This window comes from Telmatherina bonti (assembly GCF_933228915.1).
Source record: "Telmatherina bonti genome assembly, chromosome: 21".
Classification (NCBI taxonomy): domain Eukaryota; kingdom Metazoa; phylum Chordata; class Actinopteri; order Atheriniformes; family Telmatherinidae; genus Telmatherina; species Telmatherina bonti.
In genome coordinates this window covers 25,323,776-25,351,170 of record NC_136630.1, presented here as the reverse complement: position 1 = coordinate 25,351,170, position 27,395 = coordinate 25,323,776, and the positions used below count along the sequence as shown (strand labels likewise).

The following is a 27,395-nucleotide window of genomic DNA, read 5'->3' as shown; positions in this document are numbered from 1 at the left end:
GATTCTCTATGGGGTTCAGATCAGATGAGTTTGTTGGCCAAGCAAGCACAGTAATACCATGGTCATTGAAGCAGCTCTTTGGAACCTTGGCAGTGTAGGTCCTGCTGGGAAAAAAAATCGGCATCTCCATAAAGCTTGTCAGCAGAAGGAAGCATGAAGTGCTCTAAAATGTCCTGGTAGATGGCTGTGTTGACTGTGCACTTCAGTAAACATAGTGGACCAACACCAGCAGATGGCATGGCTCCCCAAATCATCACTGACTGGAAACTTCACACTGGACTTCAAGCAACATGGATTCTGTGCCTCTCCACTCTTCTTCCAGACTCTGGGACCTTGATTTCCAAATGAAATGCAGAATTTGCTTTCATCTGAGCAACAGTCCAGTCCTTTTTCTCCTCAGCCCAGGTGAGATGCTTCTGTCGTTGTCTCTGGTTCAGGAGTGTCTCGACACGAGGAATGTGACATTTGTATTCCATGTCTAGGATTCATCTTTTCGTAGTGGCTCTTGATGCGCTGAGTCTAGCTTCAGTCCACTCCCTGTGAAGCTCCCCAAAGTCTCGAATGGGTATTGCTTGACAATCCTCTCAAGGCTGCGGTTCTGCCTTTTGCTGGTGCACCTTTTCCTTCCACTCAACTTTCCATTACTATGCTTGGATACAGCACTATGTGAACAAGCAGCTTCTTTAGAAATGACATTTTATGGCTTTCCCTCCTTGTGGAGGATCAATGATCGTCTTCTGGACATCTGTCAAGTCAGCAGTCTTCCCCGTGATTGTGTAGCCTTCTGACCCAGACTGAGAGACCATTTAAAGGTTTTGGATACCTTTGCAGGTATTTTGAGTTAATTACTTGATTCGGGTGTGACACCATGACTTTCTAAGATTGAAGTTTTTCACAATATTCTAATTTTCTGAGACACTGCATTTTGGGGTTTTATTATCAATAAGCCACAATCATCAACATTGAAGTGTTTCACTCCATGTGTAATGAATCTATATAATAATTGGGTTTCATATTATTAAATAAGTGATGAAAAATATTGAATTGTTTCATAATATTCTAATTTTTTTTAGATGTACCTGTATTTGGTGCAGAACCTTGTAGAAACTTCTGCCACTGTGATGCCACTGTAATGCTTACGTCACACATCACTTTACACCAATCAGGCAGAAAATTTTCAATCCCACTTTTCCTAGTATACCAGACACTGGCTTTCGTGCATGCCGCAACATTATCAGCGAGATGCATCAAATATGTCCTCCTGCGCGCAGAGAAAACAGAAAGATGTTTCTAGTAAACGCGCCTGAGCTGAGGTGACGTCACGTTGTGGGCGTTCTCGGCTCGTGACGGAAGGGCAGGTGCAGCGCGAGACTCAGCAGCGTCATCATAACAACCGTTACCAACGAGAAAAGGGAAGCTAGTGAGGATTTAGAGGCCTCTAGATTCATTTTCCCCTCCTGAAAAAGCATCTTAAGCTGTGTTTATTTATTTATTTTTTTGCCGCGAGAGAGAGACTGGAGGTCCGTCGCCATGACTCTGAACCAGAACCACTCGGAGTCCGGCGGAGTCATCATCAACAACAGCGAGAGGTGAGGTTAGCTGGGTGTTAGCAGGCTAGCGGCTAATGGCCACACAAACCAACAAACTCATTTTAACAAAATGCGGCCTGTTCGATCAGTAGATGCTTATTCAGCAGCAGTGGACATTATAAAGTATTATCCAGGGTGATAACTGGCAATCACACAGTTACACACCAGGCTGTTGACTGTTTTTATTCTAACTTTTACCATAACAAATTATACAACACTCCTATTAAATAATGTGTTTTACCGACTCTACACAATGAAACCCGTTCATTTAATTAGATTATTCAGCCAAGGTACATGACACATAAGCAGACAACACCTGGACGTGTTTTGGTTTTACTTAAACTAATAATTTAGTTTCCTTCAACACAACTGATTCATCCTCAGAAAACCCAAACATGACCTGTTATATCATCACTGCAGACTAAAAAGTCATCTTCACGTGAGAAACCACGTTATAAAGTCTTTGCACACGTTTTATTTGTATGATCAGCTTCGTGTTTGATGGTGTTATTTATTGTGATTGTAGCAGGAGACTTGCATTTGCTGCATTGCTTTGCTGCTGCAAAGCTTTCTGCCATCCTCTGGTATAAAGTGTTTGTTTTGTTGAGTTTCATCCACAGTTTCTAGAAAAATTCACAGGAGATTTTTCTAGAAGAGTCAGCAGAGGACTGAAAAACCCTCTGAATCAGTTGTAAGCTCTGTCACTAGATGGTAAGAAAGCCTAATCCATTTACTCTAGTATGACTATACTGGGAGCAACTGATGAGCCATGTTTAGCTACTGGACTGTTGCACAATAACACACTGATCTCATTTTAATCCTGCAAGTCGACAATTATCAAAGTGGTACTTGAGTAAATTGTTTTGTAAGAAATCTTTAAATTAAATCAAACTTTGCCTCTTGAGCACTTTTCACGGCCAACACATATGTGCTTTACAAGATAAAATCAAGTCACAAGAATTAAAACAAACAGTAGATGATAAGACATTTAAAATCAATACAGGCGCAAGCTCTTTCCACACACTCGTACACACACACACACACACACACACACACACATGGACAGAGAGCAAACCCCTCCCACACCCCCACCACCACATTCCCCGGAATACATCATTCCCTGAATACTGTCTCTTTAACCGAACGCAGGTTAATAAAATAAATAAAACATTAATTAAGTGATAAAAAGTCTGAAAGTATAAATCCTAGTATAAATCCAGTTTATGTGCAGGTCTGGCATATTTAACAGTATTTTTCTGTCACCAGCGTGCTGATGAGCTATGACAACGTGGAGATCGTCTTCTGTGACGCGGAGAGTCTGCCTGAAGCTTTCAGAAAGAGCAAGAAGGGCAGCGTCTACCTGACTCCGTACAGGGTAAGCAATGGGAGTCGGGTGTCTGCAGAGCTCAGGTTTGTCGAGGGAAGTCATGAATGTTGAGATGATGTTAACCGCTGGTGATTTATCCCAGGTGATCTTCCTGGCTAAAGGGCAGGATGCGCCGCAGTCTTTCATGATGCCCTTCTACCTGATAAAGGGCTGTGAGATCAAACAACCTGTTCTGGGGGCCAATTACATTAAGGGCAGCGTCAACGCAGAGCCTGGAGGTAGGTGCTTGTGTGTCATTTACGCTGTGGCAGCACAGACACATGCAGTTCCCTGTGCATGTCATGTCATTAACTCTCTTGTAGTTTTAGTTTTATTTGCTTTATTTGATTTTATTCTACATAATGTTGTCATTAACTATCATTAACAATTAACACATGTAATATAATACACCTGCAACCCTTAATCGGACTAAGCAGTATGGATAATGAATGAATGAATGAATTAATATAATACACTTTATTCTATTGTTGTGCATTCTACTACATAATATAATACATCATTACTATCATTATTACAATTTGTTTACACTGTATACTTTATTACATCACACCATATTCTATTGTTGTAGTATATTGCATGCTATGATATGATAATATTGCTATGCATTTCATATTATACATTAAATGTTGTATTATACTATATACTATTTTATACTGTGTATTACAATCATTTTACGATCTTAAGTTTAAGTTTCTTTTTACACTTTTTACCTTTGCGCGTTATGCCCTAATTGTTTAGCTGCTTGTATTTATTAGTTTCTTTTTGTTTTTCGCTTTTTGTTTTTTTTTGTTTGCCACTTACTGTAAAACCTGAAAACTACTGTGTCACAACTGGCCTGTCGGAAACAAATAGAATCAGATATGTGTGTGTGTGTGTGTGTGTGTGTGTGTGTGTGTGTGTGTGTGTGTGTAATATTTCTTCTAGGTGGATGGGAAGGCAGTGCAACATTCAAGCTCGTCTTTGCAGCTGGAGGAGCCATTGAGTTTGGACAGTACATGCTGCAGGTTGCAGCTCAGGGTATGATCCCAAAGCAAAATAAAAAAAAAAAAATCTCTTAAATCTGTTAAAATTTGATGTGATTTGGAAAAAAGTCTTAGATTTGACTTTCAGGCCATCTCACCCAACCTTTAGCCAAACTACAGTTTTATTACAGACCTAATGGTCTCATCTCATCTGATCTGATGCATTTCAGCATCCAGAGGACAGCCTGTGACCCCTGGTTTTGGTGGATGCCCCTACATGGCTAACGGGGCCTACGCTTACCCTCCTCCTCCTGCCAATGGCATGTACCCTGCAGGACCTCCACCCAGCTATTCCTACCCCAACCCCCCTCCTGCAGGTAAAGACAACCAGATGCAGCTATTATTCCATCATCAGCTGAAACTTTGTTTAAAGCCACTCTGAAAGTTTGGTCTTGTTTGCATCTTTTGCTGCTGCTGTGCAGGTGGATTTTACCCCAGCCCCCCAGCATTTGATGCCCCAGCAGGCTACATACCTCCTCCTCCTTATTCTGCTCCGCTGGGTCAGCAGCCGCCACATGACCCGGACCTCCCCTCCTCAGCAGCAGGTCAGTCTCAGACAGAGAGGCTGCGACAGATGGAATAAAAATACAAACATGAGCACTGCTTCAGGAAATTTTTTTTCAATTTCAAGACATGTATGTTTTATTTTTTAATGCTGTTCAGAATTCAGTTTCAGAATTACCTTTCATTTATATTAATACATATCATTATATTTATATTAATAATCAACACTTTTAAAATCAATCCAGTCTAAGAACAAACTGTTTTAAGCTTGAAGGATGCTTAAACTGATGGTGGTAGCTCAAGTTGCACAAACCTGTTAGTTCTCTAGGTGTCAAAGTCTCCAGATTAACAAAAAGACAAGAGAGAGACAAAAACACATCTTTGGCATTAAGTTGATTAAAAAAAATAATTATTTTGCCAGTAAATGATAATTAGACGGATCTTAGAAAAGGTCTCACGGCCTCAGGGTCCAGGAAGTTGTAGTCATTGATTTAAATGTGATTCCTGCAAAATGTGTCCAAGGCAGCGTTAATATGTTGGTGGCCATTTGTTCAGAAGTCCAACTTTAGCCGGATGTTTCAGCAGGATAATGATCCTCAGACCGATCGCAAATCCACAGAGGAATGGCCCAAAATGGATAAATCTACCAAAACTCTGCAAACTTAGATCCTGCTGAGATTTTGACACAAACATGTTAAAAAAAAAGCCATAAATATCTTGGAAGAGACAGATTTGCATCATCAGCATCAAAGCTGATAAAATTAGCTGATTCTCTGCAGAATTGTGGAGATTTCCTTGACGTGGTCATCACTCATCTTCAGCTGTTTGAAAGAACATCAGACGTTTACTTGGCTGTGAAAAATCAGTGTCTGCAGTGTCATGGCTTAAGAAACGGTTTTATACATTTTAATGTGATGCACCTTCTTCACACCATCTGTAATGCTTTTAATGTTTCATGTAAAACACTTGTCTTCTATATGAAAGGTGTATATACAAATAAACTTGCTTAATAAGTGAAGATGAGGAGCTTTAATAAGTCTCTACTGGACTGAGCATGCTCTGTCTGCTCCTTTTTATTATTTAAAACTGCTGAAGAAGACTGAGACATTACTGACAACGTCAACACATGGAAGTTTTTACTGATTGTTTTTACTCATCCAAAACAAAAAACCCAAACTGGATCAACTCTCCTGGTCTCACATATCTCAGGGTTTAACACAGAACAATCCATGTTTAATTAAAGCTCCTCTCACGTCTCTGTCCTTCCCAGCGGAGGCCAAAGCAGCCGAGGCAGCAGCCAGTGCCAGCAGCGCCACTCTGCCTCCCACACATGTGTACCTGCCACAGGTAAGATCCACGTCTAATCTCATATATACTGTTTTTTTTTTTTATAGATCTAGAAGTTTTAAATGAAAACACAACATAATTGATCTGTTTTCAGGACAAGCCTCCTCCTTACTCCCCTCCGGAGGACAAGAAGAACCAGTAGACCTGCTTCATCTAGTCCTCATTCCAGTCTCTCCTCTCATTTCATTAACTGGACATCATGAGGGTCAAAGTGGTTTTTTTTTTTTTTTGTTTTCTTAAACACATTCCTTCTTCCTTTTCTTTCTAAATCAGCTCCTAACCCCCTCATCCCCCCTTTCCCCCCTCATAGCCTTGTTTTCTGTTAATTTTAATGTCATTGTCTCGACATTCATTTCAGAAGCACCTTTACTTGAAGGAAAGGAGCAGAGAACAAATGTTAATACGAGAAGCCAAAGTGGTCAGGATTTACAGGCTTTCTGACTGAATCCGACAGCTGATTTAGTATTTATTGCCTTTCAAGTGTCCCAAGAATCATAACGCCACCTTAAACTGTCGATTCAGCAACGCTGTGAAGCTCGCTTCGAATTTTCTAACACTACTAAATCAGACTCGACCTGACGGTAATAGTTTGCTAACCTGTAAGCTGAATGCAGTGGTTTATTTTTCTATTATTTATGTGTACAGGCTTTTAACTACGTAGACTTTTAAAAGGAGATATTTTCTCAAGAACACAGACCTAATGGGAGAAATGGGTTTTGTTAATGGAGCAGATTTCCGCTTTGAGATACTTCAGTGGGCGAGCCGACCACAGGGATTAGAGCGGCGTCCAGCCCCAGCAGCGAGTCCCTGATCCTGGATTAGAGCAGAGAGCGACTGGGGCCATGAGGGACCGACTGCCAGGAGGGATTAATCTTCACAGAGCAGAGCAGTCACCAAAAATGATGTCACTTCCTGTTTCGTCATGCTCCTATAGGCTTCAGGAAAACGCATGGTCAGACTCACCGCCAGTCCGCTTCACCTTTCACCCCTCCAGCATCCATTCGGACCATTGTAGATAGAAAACAGACGCATTGGAGGACTTTCTCAGTTTGTACTTTGTGTGCTTGTGATCTTAACTCTGCAGTTTCAACTCCGTCTCCGAGCCTCGACTCTTCCTTCCTCTGTGGTCACTGATCTATATATACTGTATCTGTAGCACATCCCCGGCTGATTCTGCGATGCATCGGGCTCCTGTTTGCTCCGTCATGGCTGTATGTACAATAAACAAAGCTCTGTATTTATTTCAAACTAATTTATTGAATAATTTATGTAAAATGGCTCAAAATAAGGGAAAAAAAAGCATGATCTCAGCTGATGCATGTATGCATTGGATTGGATTTTAATAAATTGCTCTTTACTGGTGGAACAAAACGGTCTTTATTTCCACACTCGGCATTGTTGACGGGTGTTTAATGTCCACACTGAACACAGACACGTATTCCACGGTCAGCAACACGTCTTTCTGCCGTTCGGCCTCGTGAACCTGGGAACGTGCTCTCCTCCACTCAGTAGTGCTCATCTGCACCGTTTGGAGCGTTAGTGCAAATCCACAGCAGGTTTCCCAAAGACTGATGCATGATGTCCTGAGCTTCAACATGACAAAGTTCACAATTATGCTCACAAAGTGCTTTTTTTAATATAAAGAACAGGCCGTAAACTATACATAGTCCAGTTTAACAATATCGGCATGTCAGGTTCAAGCCTCCCGTCTGAGCGGTGTGTGTAGTCATGCTGAAAAATAATGTGGCTGATCCATCCCTTTTAATTCCTTTAACCCCTTGATGCCAGGTGCTCATTTTGATTTTAATTTAATTTACTGATATTAAAATATCCAATATTTAATTGTATTTTATTCAAGTTTTTTCTTTATTTTACAGCGTTCTTAATCATAATAAAAATTAAGACATCAAGGGGTTAATTTTAGGTAAACAAAAACTTGTTCAATAAAAATAATTCAGACCTTCATGACATTAGAATAAAAAAAGAAAGGATTCATACAAGTTTATAAAAACATTAAAAAGGACTTAAATCCGTAACCGTTACAACCCATGAAATATAAATAAATACTGTCAGCATTTCCCAAAGAATGTGATTCTACATTTGCCGGTATGGTGATGGTCTTCATGTTTTTGCTGATCAATACCTCTCTTCATTCTGTCGCTGAACCGCTTTCACATCTAAATTTAGATTTTTCTCCGTGATGAAGTGAAATTGTGTGTCTGCTGCAGCTTGAAGCAGAGAAGAGGCGCACGTCGCAGATGGTCTTGCATAGAAACATAACTTCAGTTTGTTTTCTAGGTGCTTTCTATGTTGGAAGGCTCTGAAGAGAAGTTTTAAGCTTTTCGTAGAAGGTGCTACTCCAACGTTTTGGTCAGGTTTGTGCATTAGAAAAGGAGTGTCTGATATGCTGTGTGAGTGGGAGAAAAGGTCAGAGGTCATCTCAAAGCGCTACAGTAGCAGACTGTACTACTGTGGACTGTAAAACAGAAACATGAGTGGATTTTGGATATATTTAGACCATCTGGGGACAAACATCCTGAGGGAAATAAAGCAGTTTCAGGCAGAAGACAGCAGATAAACACCAACCACCGATCTCGCTTCGGGTTTTCAGCTTCCTAACTTAAAAAGCTGAACCATGAAACTGCTCTTGAGATGACTCAGCTATTTTATCCGATCCACCTTGTCAGGACCAGGTCGGACCTCCTTATTCCTTCAGAACTGCCTTCATTCAACAATCTGTTAGAAACATTCCTCAGAGGTTTCCTCCATGTTGACATGAAGCATCACACAGTTGCTGCACATCATGATGAGAATCTCCCGTTCCACCACATCCCAAAGCTGCTCTGTTGGACTGAGATCTGGTGACTGTGGAGGCCGTTGGAGGACAGTGAACTCATCATCATGATGAAGAAAGCAGCTGGAGATGATGTGAGCTTTGTGACATGGTGCATCATCCTGCTGGAAGTTTCCATCAGAAGATGCTCCACTGTGCTCAGAAAGGGATGGACATGGTCAGCAGCAGGACTCAGGTAGGCTGTGCTGGTTAAACCATGTCATGCTGGGACTAAGGGGACCAAAGTGGGACAAGAAAACCTCCCCCCACCGTCACACCAGCAGCAGCCTGAAGCCTTGATCCTGACGGCAGGATGGATCCATGTTATGATGTTTCCAGCAGATTCTGATCCTACCATGTGAACGTGGAGCTGAACTGGATTCTAGTTGGAACCAGTGCTTTTTTGACCTCCTGTTGTCTTTCCATCATCTCCAACCAGTCTGTCCATTCTCCTCTGACATCAACCAGACACTCTGGTCCAGACAACTGCTGCTCGCTGGATATGCTCTGTAAACCCTGGAGATGGTTGTGTGTGAAAATCCCAGCAGATCAGCAGTTTCTGAAACACTCAGTCCAACATGCCACATTGAAAGTCACTTAAATCCCCTTTCTTCCTCATTCTGATGTTTGAAGTCATCTTGACCGTTTCTGCAGGTATTGTGTTGCAGCCATGTGATTGGCTGATTAAATATTAGTGTTAAGTGAGTGGGAGACGGGTGTAGGTTGTAACATCCAACAAGCCTCAGTCAAAAGTGGAGCAGTGCCTTTTTTAGCCTCGGACTTCTGCACATAAATCTGAAAAGCACGACGTCTTGAGGATTCACTCTCAGACGTCAAGGCTCATGTACTCATACCGAGTCAGTAAAGGAAGTGATTCATCACAAGGTCAGACCAGCAAAGAACACCATCGATGGATGTGATACTAAAATTCTGCACCTATGTGATAAAAGCGAAGAAGAAACATTTTAGTAAAAAAAAGTAGGTGTAAGAGCAACACATAGTGGTTTTCTGTCTGTTGGACACAGATCCAATCTCTGTGCGACTGAAGTTGGCAGCGTACACCGTCATTCCCTCACAATATTTTCCCTAAGACTATAAGTTTACCACATTCCCCTCTGCAAATTACTTCAGTAGTAAAGGAAGTGCTCCTGTGCTCACACAGCAACCTCACACACTGACACACCAATGTCAGAGTGCTTCACCATCATCCAGCATCATTTGTATATAAAAAAAAAAACATTTCAGAAAGTGGCATTGGGAATGAGCAACATGTACTCCAGCATGGGAGGAGATGAACTTACTGTGTTGTAGTATTTCTTTTTAATCTAACGGTTATCTCATCAGCTCGGCAACCTGCATTAGGAGCCTGCTGCACCCTCTTTCCTTTTCTCTTAGATGACTTTAACCTTTACAGAAGATGATAGAAACCGTGTGAACCAGAGCTGTGAAAGCGCTGAAGGAGGAGAGTTTGTCACCACCAAGTGGCAGCTAGCAGGAAAAGATGTTTCAGGAAGGCAGCTGTTGCGTGAAAGGAAAAAACATAAAAGATGAAAACTTCCTAACGGGATAAAGAGATCCTCTGGTAAGTCAGCTTGTGGCCATGATTCATCGTGCTTCCTGTAACCGAGCTCCTCATGGGGAGCAGAGGGTGATGCTGACCCCCTCTCCTATCCAGCAGGCAGGGAACAGCTCCTGGGTGAAGGCGTGGTGGAAGGAGTGGAGCTTGGTCTGGCCGTCTCCGTAGTAGGTGAGCGTCCCCGCTTCGTAGTCCAGCAGCATGCCGATGCGGCTGTGATGGGAGTGGCCCGCCAGCGTCTCCCGCCGCCCGTTGTGCCAGGCGCAGAGCTGGTGCTCGTCCAGCTGCAGGCTCCACGACAGTTCGTTCATTCCCACCATGCACCTCTTGCCCTTCTCCTTCCTGGGGATGGTGACGTAGGTTACCTGGTGAGAGGCGGGACAAAGGATGTGGGTGAATAAACTAACTGTGGGGGAAATGAATGCTTGTGCAAACTTTCAGGACGATTCTTGTTGCGCTACTGGCATATCTGTGTTTAAGAAAAGCCTACAAAGCTTCAAAAGCCACAGCAGAGAGAATTATTCTCCTGTAAAAGAAGCGATACTGCCAATAATGTAAAAACTTCTAACATCATAAACTATACAGTTATAAAATTCTGGCATTGCTTTAAACATACTTTGGAAATGTGAGAACTGTGGCCGGTGGTTTCATGTTTTACATTATAGGAAAAATGTTATTACTTTATTTGAAATGACTGGCTTTATTAAATTAAAATGGAAAAAAAAAGCTTTTGTTATGAAGAGCGGATGTTACTGGCTAGTATTACATAATCAGTTGCTACACATCAGGATCCACTCTGATCCCCCTGCCTTTGAGATTTTCTCAGCTCGGTTTACTGGGATAAGAGGACTGGGACGCACTGGAAAGATTATAGACTGTATATACCAAACAGTGTCACCACCTGGATGTACTACGATAACAGGAAGAGCTTCCCATCCATCCATCTTTTGCCGCTTATCCGGAGTCGGGTCGCGGGAGGCAGCAGCCTAAGCAGGGAAGCCCAGACTTCCCTCTCCCCAGCCACAGTAGCCAACTCTGTGGGGGGGATCCCGAGGCGTTCCCAGGCCAGCCGAGAGATATAATCCCTCCAGCGTGTCCTGGGTCTTCCCCGGGGTCTCCTCCCAGAGGGACGTGCCTGGAACACCTCACCAGGGAGGTCCAGGAGGTGTTCCATGCTTCATGGATCTTTGCCAGATGACGATCCATGAAGCATGTTAGAGAGTTACCTCTCACCCAATCTAACCCTAACCATGCCCATTGAACGTCCAACCCCGCTCCCTCAACAATTTGATTAGATTAACCTTAACCCTAAATCTCACCCTAACCCTAACCACGCCCATTGGATGTCCAACCCCGCCCGATATCCAGCCCTGCCCCATTCTCCAGGCTGCAGCCGGGGGTTATTGTAATTTTCAGGCAGAATGTGCTCCACGTCCTTCTGTTTTGGTTGCAACTTGAACAGCTGACCAACAGAAACAGACTGAGCTTTTTGAGATGGGAAGTTAAATAAAAAGCATTTCAGAAAAGATTAAGTAAAAGATGAATAATAATATGTTTTTCCTGCACATTAAAGCATGTAAACATATTTGAGGACAACCATAAAATATAATTATGTGCCTGTTAGTAGGTTTGGTTAAGGCTCAGCAACGTTAAGCAGTCTTTACCCCAAGGTAGGCCCAAGGTTTGGACACCTCCAGCTCCCAGTAGTGCTGTCCATGGGTAAAGCCCTGAAAGCAGAGCACCTGCCAGGTGTGGTCAAAGCGGGCTTCATGGGCAGGCACATGACGCGGCCCAGAGGTCAGGTGGTCCGCCCTCCGATTCTCCTGGGACAGAAACAGGTGACTGTTGGCTGTGCGGGGGTCAAAGGTCAGAGAGCATCGATCTGTAAGGAGAAGTCAGATGGAGCTTGAGATCGACCAAATCAAAAGTTGATTTATTACAGGAGTTCATAAAACGTCTTGCAGGACTCACAAGCACTGAGGCCTTCCTTCCCACCAGGATGGCACGGAGCAGCAGGACTGGGAACCACAGCTAGAACTGGCCTCTTATCCTGAGGAGAACCTGCAGAACCACAGCCAATGTGAGGTTTCAGAACATTTATGACATAATAACTGCTGATCGATAAACTGCTGGTAAACCTGCAAGGAAGAAAAGAGGCCGATTACCGTCTTTGTCCTGACCCACAGCTGAGCTCACAGCCTTCTCCAGGTCCTCAGACACCAGCTTGGAGACCCGCGACAGAATATCTGTCACGCAGTTTAATCGATCCTGCAAGTTTGGCGATATGTCGGTGGGAACTTCCTTGAAACGAGGAACTTCTACAAGTGTTGATTCCTGTGAGAACATATCCATGTAGGAGATGTGGATAATAAAAACAGGTAAATATTAATAATAACATTCAAAATAAGTTGAAAGGAAGTAAAATAAATTTGTGATCCAGTCAATTTAATGACCATAAATACAACCGTATTTCCCCAGCATCTTTCCTTGACCCTGATGAGAAACATCGTATCATATTTTACTATATTATTATACTGGTTTAGTCCTGGAATCTGCAGAAATACTCCAATGATTCTGCAGTTGTGGGGTTTAGTTTCAATAAATAGTTTGAGAAGAAGGAAATACAACTAGAGGGTTTATACTAGGGGCAGGAAAATCAAATTGAAATATCAAATATCTGGATTTTTTTTCTTCACAATTTTAAAATTACATTTTTTGTTAAAAAAGAAAAAAATCGATTTTTTAAAAAAAAAAAAAACAAAAACAAATAATCCATTATAAAATTAGTCATTTTTATTGTTTTTATTGATCTTTTTCCTTGTCTTCTTGGGCATCATAGCAGCAGAACGATGATTTGGCTACTGTGTTGTTTTTTTCCTGATTGAAATCAAGAAAAAGGACGAGAAAAAAAAGTTTTGCACTTTTTTTTGTTTTTAGTCTACAAAAATCAGTAATATCAAGGAATTGTGAGAATTGCAATTTAAATAGAATCAGCACCCAAAAAAATCGAATCGGGATGAAAGCATATCATCACAGCCCTAGTTTCTGCTCCATATTCCTGATATAGTCTCAGTGTATCAAGGACTTTTTCCTTTTCCTGAAAATTTCCCCTAAATTTAAACATCCACAACATTTCATGAGTAGTTTACATGTTGAGAAGTTCACAAAGGTTGATCATCTAAATCCACAAAGCTAAACAACAGATAGAACGAAAACAAAACAACTCTTCGCTGCTTCTTGAACTCACTGGAGAAATGTGATGTTTAAGGTCCACTGGTTTAATAATCCACGTACAGGAAATTATTTCGAAGCTGTACTTTAGTAAGGAAGTTTGTGAAAAAACAGAAGTTACTGTTAGATGTTTCTAAATACCAGAATGAAGCTGCAGAACCTCTCCATCAGAGATCCTGCAGGCTATAGATGTTTCCTTGCTGCAACACACCTGACTCAAGTCAAGGCTTATTAGCAGACTAGTGCAGTTTGATGTCAGGCTCTGCACCAGACTGCTTCATTAGTCTGATAGGCATCAGGATGTGTTGCAACATGGAAACTCCAAAAAGTTGACTCAGGGGCTTTATTCATGTGATGTGTTTATTCATCGTTCTCCCAGATATCAGCTGGTTCCAGCTGTGTTCTCCCATCGTGACTGCTAGCTGGGTTAGATGCTGGGATGACAAGAACTTTTCTCACAATAAGCACAAGATTCAAGAGTCTGGCTGCAAGCTCCACTGTGGGGACAAAGTGCTTTTTTTTTATCTAAAAAAATGTGATTAAATCGATGTGCTTAGTGTTATTTATAATAAAATCCAGACGGTGAAACAGTGGTTATAACTAGGGGTGGGAAATCGAATAACAGGATTTTTTTGCTCCGCAATTTTTAAAATAAATTTTTTTAACAAAAATTGATTTTTTAAAATAAATACAAATAATCCATTTTAATTTTTTTTTTTGTTGCCATTTTTATTATTTTTATTGTTCTTTCAACCTGTCTTCTTGGGCATTATAGCAGCAGAATGATGGTCTGGCTACTGAGTTGTTTGTTCTAATTGAAATCAAGAAAAATGACGAGCAAAAATTAGTTTTATACATTTTTTTTTGTTGTTTTTAGTCTACTATTTAGTCTACTATATCGTCACAACCCTAGTTATATAACACACCGTTTTGTCAGTGCGCTTTACTTAGAAAAATCTTCTGTGCAGTTCCGTACTGCAACTTATTCAGAAAAGTGTTTGTTTCTTCGTGTCCTGTGGTGGAGATGGCCTGAGAGTGGAGCCTGCAACAGCAATGTCCCCCACAGTGGAGCTCTGCAGCCAGGTTTGGAAATCCTTCTACAGAGCTTCAAAATGAAGGTGATCTTAGTGCCTGATAAGTTAAAAAAACCAAAACAAAACAAAGCAAAACAAAAAAAAAAAAATCAAACAAACAAAAAAAACTTGAAAAACTCATTGTGTCCAAAAAAAAAAAAATTAAGAGGCAGAAATATTTTAAAAATCTACGACGCACTTACACAAAGTAAATATCCAGCTGGATGATATTAAATGTTGTCATTGTACCTGAAAATTGTCTTTCTGTGGAAGTATGGTCTGTAGCAAACAATGTGACGCTGCCCAGGCGGTTTGGTTCACTCGAGTTACGTACAGTTTGAACACAAACAAAACCAAAGGTGTGAAAGTGACAGCGTGAAACCTTTGAAAATCCCTGTCCAATTGCTCCTGGTGGGAGCGCCTCCTAATTTCATGAATGTGTACGCTCCATAAAAGCTAAGCTGAATGATAAAGACAGATTTACAAACCCTGATGAGTTCTGTGTCGGGGAGGTTACGAAGAGCTGCTATTTGGTCGCGGCTCTCTCTGAGTTTCTGGGAGTATTCCTCCAGTTGACCTAGCTGCGCCGCCGCCTCCCCAATAGCCGCCTCCTTCTGCTCCTGCATGAAGTGTTCTGTGGCCTCCTGCTTCTCCGCCAGGACTTTTATCAGGGAGGAGAACTTGACGTTCACCCAGGCGGAAGTCTGATCAAAAGTCACCTATTGATGGAAGACACTCGGTCACATGTGGTGTTCCAGTGGATTTCCTTGATTCTTTAAATCACAGGTGTCAACAAACTCAAGTTCTGGAGGGCCGCTATCCTGTAAGTTTTTGTTGTCTCCCTGCTCCAACACACCTGACCAAAATTCATAAACAAGTTGATGAGAAGCTGCTGGATCCACTTGATTTGAATCAGTTGTGTTGGAAGAGGGAAGCAACACAAACCTGATGGATACCGGCAGTGTGTGATTTATGAAAAAACCAGAGGGGGGACATTTTAAAAAGTCTTTTTTTTTTTTAAGATAAAATAACTGGCAACACGTAATCTTTCATGCAGGTTTCCTCATTCCAAACTGGATGAAAAATATGGAAAATAAAAATGAATGTCAGTATAATGTTCCCAAAATTTTGGCCTGTTTAAAAGATTTTCATTATTTTTTTAATGCCTTTACTTATAAACTTAGCAGAACAGTCTGGTATGGGGAGGGATCTCAGCTTTGTTTGACCTCCCCCCCCCCCCCCCCCAACAAATCTCACCCTGGAGGACTGGAGTTTGACGTCCCTGCTTAAATAAACACTTTTTTGATCTTTGATCATATGAAAAAATACATGATGATATATCATAATATCTCTCCGAAGCCTTTGTTATCCTTACACACTAAAAACGGAGAACTCACCTTAGCTTGACTGATGTTCTCGGTCAAGTCATTTATAGTTTTCTGTGTGTCCTCAAAAAGTTTCCCCACTTCCTTATTCTTTCTCTCCAGCAAAAGCTGTAAAAAAAAAAAAAAACCCCACATATGATATAGTGTAGCTTCCATTTAACATGTAATTACACAACTAGTACCACTTTAATAGAGTCGGGGGTAAAGAAAGAAATGCTCTGACTATACTTTATACTAAGCAGTCTGTGTAAATACCTCTTGAGTTTCCCTCTCAGCCTCCAACATGACTTTTTCATGGTTCATACATTCAGAGATGCCACATTCACAGCACACTGACATTTTGTCCTGTCTGCAGTAATAAACCAGAGGCTTCTTATGGCGATCACACAGCAACATGTCTCTCGCCCCGTCAACTCCCCTCGCCAAAGACTCTCTGCAGGACATGCTGGTGCTGTTTGCGGCTTCTGTCAGGACTGACAGGGACACATTACGTTTGAGAATGGGCCTTGTGGGAAACTCTGCATTACAAATGGGGCATTGAGGGCCAATGTCAGACTTGCTCTTGGTGTCCCAGTGAATGGTGATGCAGTTTTTGCAGAAGGTGTGACCACAGGGGATGGTTACAGGGATTTTAAAGCGCTCCAGGCATATGGCACACATTAGATTTGAATTCTGAGACTCCATCTTTGAAAAGAAAACATCTGTAGGACGGAAAAATGCATGACAAGGTTAGTCTTTCCTTCTTTTTTTTTGGACAATTTAAACATTGATTTTTTAAAAGAAATATTACTAACAGAATAACAAGCATTAACCCCCAGAAAGCTAATACTCCGATAGGTTTCTAAAATCGCCTTATTTCATTGTAGATGCACAAGAAAGCAACACACACCGCTATGTCCAGATAGTAACATGAGATATCTTACATTAACTTAGCCAACTGGAAGTAGAAAGCTAATATTAGCTTCCGTTAGCCTCCATTTAAGTAATTTAATCAGCTAAAACTCTTCAAGACAGAACTAGCTATCATATTAAAACTGTTGCATGATTAAGCTCTAAATTAAAACATTCATATATCACCACGAATATTAAAATAAAGTAATTTACAATAGCTATTCTTACCACTTTAGCACACACATCCGTTCACAATCTGTGAATGAGAAGAACGTTCTCTGATGACGACAGACGTAAAAACGATGCGTTCAAGTGCTCCCGAGAAAAATATAATATTACGTCACGTGATGCGTTTCAGAATCAGAAAGATTTTAATTGTCATTGTCTTTGAACAATTCACAGACTAAGAACTTGTTTCGGTGTGTGAATTGTTCAAAGACAATGACAATTGTTGTCAAAGGTGTTGCATTCAAAAACTCGCGTCTGATACTGTGGATATTTTTTATTTTTGTCAAAGTATTTACTTGAAACGGTTTTCAAAAACTTTATAAGTACATTGAATTTACAGTTTTGCAAATATACTGTTATTTTTCAGAAAAGGATAAAATAAACAAAATTAAATAAAATAATAATAGTAGCTGGTTGCAAGTGATTTAAAAAGATGAAACAAGATTTTTAAAACGTAAAAATTAATTTAAATCTTAGCTGATTAAGTTGGGCGTAAACAAACTGACGGGGAAAAATATTTATTCACACTTTGTACGTTAAATAAAAACCTTTCTGCGTTTATAATTCTTATTAACAACGACAGCGTTTAGACCGTACTGATTTGACCCCTCTCTGTTACCGTAGATGCCGGAAAAGGGTAAATTATTCCACGATGGCGCTGCGCTCAGTTTGTTCTGCTTCATTGCGAATCGGGCCAGATTTAGGGGTCAATAAAGCCAGGACGTTTGTTACATCAGGTATTGTAACAATTCTGTTGCCTTTCATCCAATTTACAGTGAGAAAATAAGTGCTTGGAGGTCTTTCCCGTCAAAACGTCGCATGTTTTATTATTAGTATGAAGCTGCACGCTGACCTCTGAGGAAACATAAACAGGATCAAATTAGAAACTAGGACATTTAAACCTACACTAAGTTGTCCTGTCTCTCTGAAATAAAAAAAAAAAAAAGAAGTTTTCAGTGTATATATCAAACCAATAAAAGCGTTATTATTGTCATGATTTTACACCAATTAACTGGTTACATTATCTAATTTCACTCATTTTAATCAGCAACCATTTAAATAGAAGTCAATGAGTTTGCATGTCTTTAGTATTATAATTTGTAATGCACGAAAATATTACATTACAATAGTGTGGCAAAGAAAGTAAATCCTCTTTCAGTTCTGAAGTTTTTTTTGTATCAGGACATAATCAAATCCTTAAGGTTAAAGCTACTTCTGATGAAAGAAACTAAAAGCTATACGACATCTTACATTTAGTCAATAAATGAAATTAACAAAGCAGAAGCAGAATGTGGAAAAACTTAATACACCGTTATTCAGCAGCCTGTTGACCCATTTAGAAGTGGTATGATCAAATAAAATCAAATCAAACTTTATTTGTATGGCACTTTTCATACAAAAGCATATCAAAGTGTTTAACGTTAAATATTAAAAACAGTTTCACATTTAAAAACACACACACACACGTTACCAACACACGCAGACAACCCAATCCTTCCCCTGACCATTAGTACCAAAATATAAACCAATGACTTTAGGATTCTGTCATCTGTATCTGGCTTGACATGTTGAAGTGATTGTTCGCTGTATGAAGCCGTCAGTCTGTTTCATCATTGTTGACCGGCTTTGCTCCGCTATATTTTAACCTTTTTGATTTAGTTATTTGCCAGGTTTTATTTATGTGAACGAATCTTTAGATCACATCACATGTTTTTAGTCAGGTTGAGGTTTGGACTTCAACTAGGCTGGTTTAACATGTGGATTCATTCATTTTTACATGTAGATGCAGATTTGCTGCTTTTTTTTTTATTTTTTTTTTTTAAAGATTGTCCTCTTGCATGACCCAATTTCACCCTGTTTGACTCAAGAACTCTTTGTTATACAGAGAAGTTAATGTGAATGCAGTGACTCCAATATGTCCACTTCCTGTAACACCAAAACAATCCCAAAGCATCAACCTCCTACCTCTGTGCTTGAAAGTTTGGTGTTTGTCCTGCTTTAAATGTTATATTTTAGTTTGTATTTTTCACGTCATTAATATGTTATGTTTGGTTTTCACTAAACATGCTGCTGTGTTTTATGGCCAAACATTCATCTGAACTTTTTCCAGGTGTAACTTTTGTGAACTTAAGTCAAGCTTTAATATTTTAGTGAAAAGAGGCTTTTACCTGCAACTTTTCCAAACAAGTCATACTCATTCAGTCTTTTCTGAGTTCATTAAGTTCAACATTTAACATTTTAACTAAGACCTGAAGCATCTGAGATGTGGCTCTTCTGTGAACATTGGCAGCATTTTTCACTTTTGGAAAGAATAATCGACTCCAAATCGTGTGGAAATGACCTTCTCATCCTTTCCAGCAACAGTCGCTCCTTAAAGATTCTTCTAGATGTTTTTCCTTCATGACGTCGCATCAATGCACATCTGAATACTCCAAACTAGTAAACGTTTAGAGGTTCTGCTTTAACTGAGGTCATCCTATTGATTATGATGAGTTAATCAGGTGCATTTAGTTAGCAATTATTTACCCCTTTAATTCCTGTAACAGCAGCAAAGTTATACTTTGTATTTTTCACACTTCTTCTGCATTTTATTTAATTATAATAAATGACACAGTTTAATGTGGGTTTAATGTGTATTTATGTAATGTTAAGATTCTTTTTATAATGTCCTGGTATGTAAAACAATAAAACTGAAAGAAAATATGATCTCTTTTCGCACCACTTTTGGTGTATCTGATTAATTAAATGCATTAAAAGCAAATGTTACTTTATTACCGTTTGCGATATTTCCACCTTCCCAGCATTTCTCTGTAGACGAGTACCTCCACTGGGTCCCATGCCCAATGAGGAGATTGATGTTGCAAATTTGGAGTCATTAGAGAAGTATCGCAGCTACACTCGTTACTTCAAACAAGCCGAAGAAGCCAAGAAGAAGTCTGTGTGGTGGAGGACTTACCGGGGCTACGTAGAAAGCGCTGATCCTGAGCATGGTGAGGACTAAAACAACGTACAAGCTCTACCGACAGGTTCTAGTAACTTGAACAGAGGATTTTAACATGTGAATCTTGTGGTGCTTGAAGGTGCTGAGCGAGTGGACATCGGACTGCCGTACTATCGACCCAGCAAGATCAAAGAATCGAAGGAGAGGAAGCAGATGATGAAGGAGAATAAGAGGAACGTTGAACTGGAGAGGGCTTCTCGTCTGCGCACCTGTAAGCTCACAAATGCTTATAACTTTCTAATGAATCACACCGTTGGTGTGACTGTGGTTGAAACGCGCCTTCTCTCCCCCACCAGTGAAGATCTCCCTCGATCGAGTGCAGGAGACGTGGGAGAAGACCTGCGGCCCCTTTCACATAAAAAGACTGGCAGACCACTACGGGGTCTTCAAAGATCTCTTCCCAAATGCTTATTTTCTACCTCAGGTCACAATCCACATCAGTTATGGGCAGGACAGCAGTGGACGTGTGTACTACGGGAATCAGCTGACACCTACTGAAGTATGTTGAAGGAACAGAAAAATTTCCCGGACTGTCTTTGTGTTTTCAGCCCCTCCTAAAAATCTTTTGTTTGTCTTTCCAGGCAGCATCTGCCCCAAACATCAGCTTCGATGCAGAGGAAGGGTCACTGTGGACCCTCCTGCTCACCTCTCCAGGTCTGCACTACACTGTGATAATGAATCACAGGAACAAGCAGTCAATAGATTCTGTATTTTTACACCTTTCCCATTCTTATTAAAACAGCTTTCCCTTTTTTTCCCAGATGAGCATCTGCTGGATAACGAGTCAGAGTATGTCCACTGGCTTGTGTAAGTTCTTTAGCTGAGATTAAACTTCCTGCTGTCCACAAATTCCTTAAAATACGCATCTATTAAAGGTAGAGTATGTAAGATTTTCAATAATCATAATTAGATAGTTTTTTAAACAAGTAGGTTCCAGTCTGTCCATATTTGATGCGTTATTAAATTACAAGTTTAATTAATGACAAAGACCCTTCTTGAATGTTTTCTGACCAGTAAAAAAAAAAGTACTCTTTTCGACCAGTAGGGTGACTATAAGCCCATTTATTGCAGAGCGGCTCTGAGCTACAGCTCACAAGCGATTCCTGCCCTCATTGGAGCTGGCAAGGAGGAGGGGTGAGGGGTGAGTTTTCCTCATTACTGCCAACCTGTGGTCGTTTGTGCAGTTTTGTTTTGCTCACGACCTGGTGTTTGCCACCTGGTGGTGGAAAGAATCACCTTGAAATCTTACATACTCTGCCTTTAATGTGAAGTAAATGAATGGAATTTTGTCAGAAAGGAAAGGTGTTGAATGGTCTGTGAATCTGCAGTGGGAACATCCCAGGTGGAGCAGTGAAGGCAGGAGAGGAGCTGTGTCACTACCTGCCCCCCTTCCCTGCCAGAGGAACAGGCTTCCACCGCTACATTTACGTCCTCTTCAAGCAGGATGGCGCCATCGACTTCCAGGAAGATGTCAGGCCGTCGCCATGGTGAGCAGCAGGGGTGCAGATCACAAGTTTGATTTCAGTATCCCAAATTATGCTACTTCCTGAATCCTTACATAACCTTAACATTGACTTCATATAAATCAAATCAAAGATACTTTATTCATCCCTGAGGGGAAATTCAGAGTTCAAGCCAGTTGGTCCAAGGTTTGACATACCGACATTTAACATTTATGACAGATTTACAGATCCGAACTGAAGCTTAAGCCCCGCAGCCAGTTTTACCGGCGCCGCCATATAACAGATAAGAACAGAGATGCATTGGAACCATGGGAGGGGGGGTCGAGGGAAAAAAAAACATGTACCTCCGGACTATGTCACCAGATGGCGCAGTCTGGGGAGACGGAAAAAAACACCTCATACACTTAAGCACAAACTCAAACGAGACACACACAGTCCAGGAGGTGGTGAGTCTGGTGGGAAGGATCGGGGGGTGGTTGAGGAGGGGGGACAGAGCGTCTATGAACATCTCTTCTTCTGTTCTTATTGGAGGGTTGCACCGGCCCAAGGTGGCTGGGAAGCTGAATCCAGAGATGATTGTTTGGGTTCCAAGCGAGGAAAAAAAAAATTGCCCTTGGCCTTGAGTCCATAGCAGGTCTCAGGCTGGCAGCTCCAAACAGCCGAATGGGGGGGTCAATTTCCACCGATCCTAAAGACATCCTCTCCATGTTGTTATCAATTCTGCGTACCAGCTCTGGGACCGATGCAAAATTACCAGTTTGGGCAAAACTGGTGTCCTGCTTACAGTCGAGTCCGGTCAACGCAAGTCTGTGCACTGCTAGCTCTGCCCATACCGGTACGGAATTCAGGCAGCCTGCCAGTTGCTGCCAGAATCTCACGGGTCTTGAGGTAGATCAGGACTCCCTCAGCGCCAATCAGCAGAATCCAGATCACCAATAATCCAAAGATGTAAACGTCCTCCACGTCCTCAGAGGACAGAACCGCCAGACACATCGGTCTCCACCTGGCCCATGAGCCCTGAACGTATCCAGCCGGAAGCGTCCCCTCAGGACATGCGGGCTCCCCTCTGCCCGATCTCCGGGATGAGAAAATTTTAACGATTGCGTTGAAAGACAGCCGATCAGATCCATGATGTAAAAATTTGAGGAATAAGATGTAAAGCGAGGCTATGAGTCAGACAGGACAAAGTAGCAGGCCAGAGTTGGAGGGAGGGAGGGAGGGAAACAGGAGCAAAGGAAAAAGCGTCCAGAGAGCAGAGTAGGAAGATGTAGAATACAGTAAACGTAAAATAATTATCGAGTAAATACAGTAACAATGAAATGAGCCTGCTAGTAGTGATGGTAAACTTGATTCTTTTAACTTAATCAAGTTTAAATGAGTCACTCACCAAAGTGAATTGAACTTTTCAGTCAATTAGTCAGTTACACAGAGTGCACAGAAATCTAAACACACACACACACACACACACACACACACACACACACACACATACACACACACGGGCTTCACCTGCTCCCATTTCTGACTGATTCTTGCAGCTTAAACGGATACAAGAAAATAATTTTGGTAAAAGAAAAGGATGAAAGATCAACAGATCTCAAAGGGGTAAATTGATCTTTTTTTCTCCAACTTACACAGAAAATTAGAGATAAAATCAACTGTAAATGTAACAAAGTTATAATAAACATAAAAGTTGAGTACTGGTATTAGGAAAAAAAAACCCCAAACAGTTTTTAATTTTGATCATTGAGATTTATTCCCCAATATGGCAAAAATATATTTTATAATCTCATTATTATAGTAATTCTAACTAGTTTGTATGGAGTTCCACCCCTTCATTCATTAACAGCAGCCCAGAAAAGTATCTAAAGTTATTTATCTTCAGAATAAACAGCCTCTGGGTCAACAGGGGTAAATCTAAATGGAGCAGTCTTTCAGTAGATGTCCATCTCCATAACAGAAGTCTCTTTCTCCCCACTGGTCAAACTCAAGATTCCTGTCCAAGAAATTCACTTGTCACATTTGAGACAACATCTAAACCAGTACCTAAACTTCTTCGCTCTCCCCACATGATTAGTCCAGTCACTCCAGTATCTTTTGAATTTTTCATCCATATGTCAAAGAGAAAAGATCATTTATTACGTGTATTTCTTGGAAGGCTGCAGGGAAAACTTCTACTAGGAACTACTAGTAGAAGTTCTTCTACTGCAGGGAACTAGTACTTCTGCAGGACGATGGTCCTCAATGTCCATGACTGAGGATCCCTGATCTAGTAGGTCTTTTTTGTTTTGTTTAGTTTTTTGTTGTTTGTACAAATAATGAATGAATAAAAAATGTGATGGACTGGCGACCTGTCAGGATGTACCCTCCCTCTCACCCAATGACTGCTGGGATAGACTCCAGCTTCCCCACCACCCTTAATCGGTCTAAGTGGTTTAGAAAATGAATGAATGAATAAATAAGTGAAAATATCTGATTTACAAATAATAAATACATTTAAAAAAAAAAAAAGAAAGAAAATATCTGATAATGTTCTCCCATCTAAATTCTTTCCATAGATCTGAGCTTGAAGTAGAAAACTCCACGTCTGTCTATTCTTCATTGGTTAATGTACACTTGGCTTTAACTCTTAACTTGATAAACTTTGTCTAATGATCTGTTTGCAAAGCCAAACAAATCATTGAAATACTTTTCTTACTAATATTACTTTGAAACCAATAAACTAATAGAATCATTTAAAAAAAACAAAAAAACAAAACTGATTCATGTCCAGCTTTTTAATTTTTGGGAAAATAAATATACTTCTAAATGCTGACATCTCTCTGTTTGATGGGATGCTGCCAGCCCATAAACAGGTCAACATGTCGGAGTCAGACGTTGTCGTAAAGCTCAGAGACGAACCGAAATCCTTCCAAGTTGAGATATGATGCAGCCATTTGAAAATTATGGTAATGCTGTATTTAATTTCAAAATGAGTGCAACGATTGAAGGCTACATGTTAAATCTAAGACATGACACATCTGGAAAATGCAGACTGCAGCAATGTTTGCAGATTATTACTTAACATGAGATTTGTGTTGATGTTTGTATCGATCAGTGCTGAGTTAAAATGTCTCCATGTTCTTGTAAGACATGTAGAATGTGATTTAGCATCCGCTTGATGAAATTAGAAAGACCTACCCTGAAAAAGGACCACAGGTTATGTTGATCTAAATGATCCCTTCACAGACGTTCATGGCCGCTGATTGGATAGATCAGATATAAATGTTGCCTCTCCTTTCCAGCCATTCCCTGCTGGATCGCACATTTAAGACGGTGGATTTCTACAGAAAGCACCAGGACCACATGACACCTGCAGGTCTGGCCTTTTTCCAGTGTCAGTGGGACGAATCGGTCACCAGCACCTTCCACAACACACTCAGTAAGACCCACTTATTCAGCTCAAATTGAAGATGAATGATGTGCAGTGCATCAACACTCTCCCTGCATGTTCCTCCTGCAGACATGAGGGAGCCTGTGTTTGAGTTCATCCGACCTCCGGTGTACCACCCTCCTCAAGTCAAATTCCCCCATCGACAGCCTCTGCGCTACCTGGACCGTTACAGAGACGGGAAGGAACACACGTTCGGCATATACTGATCACCACACATGAGGCTGAGAACATGAAAACACATTTCCAGCTACGTTGGATTCATGTTTGAAATATTTATGTCTCTGTAATAAAGCATTTTTCAACTGCGGTGAAACATCTTTATGTTTACGTCTTCCTAACAACAAACTTTACAGCAGCTGTGTTTCCATTAGTTTAAATTATAAAGGTTTTATTAGCAATATGGTCATATTTATTCCAGAAATAAATATGACCATATTTATTTCTGGAATAAATCTGGAAGTATACACAAATGAAATATGCACTTTTGCAGACACTGAAAAGTGTCAAATTTTAGCTGCTGCACTGTGAAGCTGTAGTTGTAAGAGTATCATCATTCATACACACACACATATGTGTATTTATATATGTATACACATATACACACATATATATATATATATACACATATATATATATATATATATATATATATATATGTGTATACACATATATATATATATATATATATGTGTATATATAAATAAATATATATATATATATATATATATATATATATATATATATATATATATATATATATATATACATACACCAGAATGTCTGGTTGATGTCAGAGGAGAATGGACAGACTGGTTGGAGATGATGGAAAGACAACAGGAAGTCAAAAAAGCACTGGTTCCAACTAGAATCCAGAAGTCCAGTAAGAACCGGTTCCAACCGAGATATACAGAACATCATCTCAGAACACACAACACGTCCAGCCTGGAAGCAGATGGTCTCCAGCAGCAGAAGACCACAGCGGGTTCCCTCCTGTCAGTAAGAACAGGAAACTGAGGCTACAATTCACACAGACTCACCAGAACTGGACAATAGAAGATGGAGAAACGTTGCTGGTCTGATGAGTCTCCAGTTCAGCTCCACATTCACATGGTAGGATCAGAATCTGCTGGAAACATCATGACAACATGGATCCATCCTGCCGTCAGGATCAAGGCTTCAGGCTGCTGCTGGTGTGATGGTGGGGGGAGGTTTTCTGGTCCCACTTTGGTCCCCTTAGTACCAGCATGACATGGTTTTTACCAGCACAGCCTACCTGAGTCCTGCTGCTGACCATGTCCATCCCTTTCTGAGCACAGTGGAGCATCTTCTGATGGAAACTTCCAGCAGGATGATGCACCATGTCACAAAGCTCACATCATCTCCAGCTGCTTTCTTCATCATGATGATGAGTTCACTGTCCTCCAACGGCCTCCACAGTCACCAGATCTCAGTCCAACAGAGCAGCTTTGGGACGTGGTGGAACGGGAGATTCTCATCATGATGTGCAGCAACTGTGTGATGCTTCATGTCAACATGGAGGAAACCTCTGAGGAACATTTCCAACAGATGGTTGGATCCATGCCAAGGCTATCTTCCATACGAACCACTAGATGTCAGTGTTAGTAAAAGAATTCACACCCTAATGTGAAATTAATGGATAATAAAAAGCACAGAAAGCAGAGAATGCAGGATAAAAAGAGACTAAATACCTCTTTCATGGCTCATGGTTCTGTTATTTCATCAAGTTTATTTGAATGAATTTCACATTTTTATCCATCTGACAACAAAAGTTTCCACTTTGCCTCAGAACATTTTAAATGAGCTTTAGTCCGGAGAAGACAGCGGTGTCTCTGCATCCTGTTCACATGTGGCTTCTTCTTTACATGATGGAGCTTTAACCTGAATTTGTTCTTATTATAATTCTATGGATACATTTCCCAACTTTAGCTGCAGTCTTTGCAGCTCCGGTTCCCGTCAACCTCTTTGCTGCTTCTTTGATGAGTGTTCTCCTCGCCCAGCCTGTCAGCTTAGGAGGGGTGTCAGATAGGGCTGTGACGATACGCTTTTGTCCCGATTTGATTCGATTCCGATTTTTTGGGGGGCCGATTCGATTTAAGTTCTCAAAATTCTTAAATATTGATGATTTTTGTAGATTAAAAACATTCTTTTAAATTTTTTTTTTTTTTTTTATAAAACTTCCTTTTGCTCGTAATTTTTCTTGATTTCAGTTAGGAATAAACAACACAGTAGCCAGATCATCATTCTGCTGCTATAATGCCCAAGAAGACAAGGAAAAAGTTTAATAAAAACAAAGAAAATGACAAAAAATTTGTAGTGGATTTATTTTATTTCTTTTTTAAAAAAATCGATTTTTTTAACAAAAAAAAATTTATTTTAAAATTGTGAAGAAAAAAAATCCAGATTTCCGATTT

General features: G+C 40.6%; 3 protein-coding genes across 3 annotated transcripts; 2 read left to right on the top strand and 1 right to left on the bottom strand.

Moving 5' to 3' along the window:
* Positions 1–1,420: 1,420 nt before the first annotated feature.
* On the top strand, positions 1,421–6,055 carry wbp2 (WW domain binding protein 2). Its single transcript, XM_079261408.1, has 8 exons — positions 1,421–1,589; positions 2,856–2,964; positions 3,059–3,194; positions 3,901–3,993; positions 4,169–4,315; positions 4,421–4,543; positions 5,773–5,849; positions 5,944–6,055. The coding sequence occupies exons 1-8, from the start codon at positions 1,531–1,533 to the stop codon at positions 5,989–5,991; spliced, it is 792 nt and encodes a 263-aa protein (XP_079117534.1). The 5' UTR covers positions 1,421–1,530; the 3' UTR covers positions 5,992–6,055.
* A 4,259-nt stretch (positions 6,056–10,314) lies between these two features.
* trim65 (tripartite motif containing 65) lies at positions 10,315–17,101 on the bottom strand (the record flags this gene model as incomplete). Its single annotated transcript, XM_079261407.1, has 8 exons — positions 17,067–17,101; positions 16,203–16,648; positions 15,960–16,055; positions 15,051–15,281; positions 12,424–12,592; positions 12,230–12,319; positions 11,923–12,140; positions 10,315–10,623 (listed from the first exon to the last, which is right to left on the bottom strand). Exons 2-8 carry the CDS (start codon positions 16,629–16,631, stop codon positions 10,315–10,317), a joined length of 1,542 nt encoding a protein of 513 aa, XP_079117533.1. The 5' UTR covers positions 16,632–16,648; positions 17,067–17,101.
* A 595-nt stretch (positions 17,102–17,696) lies between these two features.
* mrpl38 (mitochondrial ribosomal protein L38) lies at positions 17,697–25,239 on the top strand. Its single transcript, XM_079261056.1, has 9 exons — positions 17,697–17,803; positions 19,868–20,056; positions 20,147–20,278; positions 20,364–20,566; positions 20,649–20,721; positions 20,829–20,874; positions 21,396–21,554; positions 24,815–24,951; positions 25,033–25,239. The coding sequence occupies exons 1-9, from the start codon at positions 17,719–17,721 to the stop codon at positions 25,167–25,169; spliced, it is 1,161 nt and encodes a 386-aa protein (XP_079117182.1). The 5' UTR covers positions 17,697–17,718; the 3' UTR covers positions 25,170–25,239.
* The last annotated feature ends 2,156 nt before the right edge of the window (positions 25,240–27,395 follow it).

Excerpts from the sequence above, each read along its gene's own strand:
- mrpl38 (XM_079261056.1), top strand. The coding sequence starts at position 17,719 with ATGGCGCTGCGCTCAGTTTGTTCTGCTTCATTGCGAATCGGGCCAGAT. Across the intron at positions 21,555-24,814 it reads GATGTCAGGCCGTCGCCATG|CCATTCCCTGCTGGATCGCA; the intron begins GTGAGCAGCAGG and ends TCTCCTTTCCAG. Across the intron at positions 24,952-25,032 it reads CACCTTCCACAACACACTCA|ACATGAGGGAGCCTGTGTTT; the intron begins GTAAGACCCACT and ends TTCCTCCTGCAG.
- wbp2 (XM_079261408.1), top strand. The coding sequence starts at position 1,531 with ATGACTCTGAACCAGAACCACTCGGAGTCCGGCGGAGTCATCATCAAC. Across the intron at positions 1,590-2,855 it reads ATCATCAACAACAGCGAGAG|CGTGCTGATGAGCTATGACA; the intron begins GTGAGGTTAGCT and ends TTCTGTCACCAG. Across the intron at positions 3,195-3,900 it reads CGTCAACGCAGAGCCTGGAG|GTGGATGGGAAGGCAGTGCA; the intron begins GTAGGTGCTTGT and ends TATTTCTTCTAG.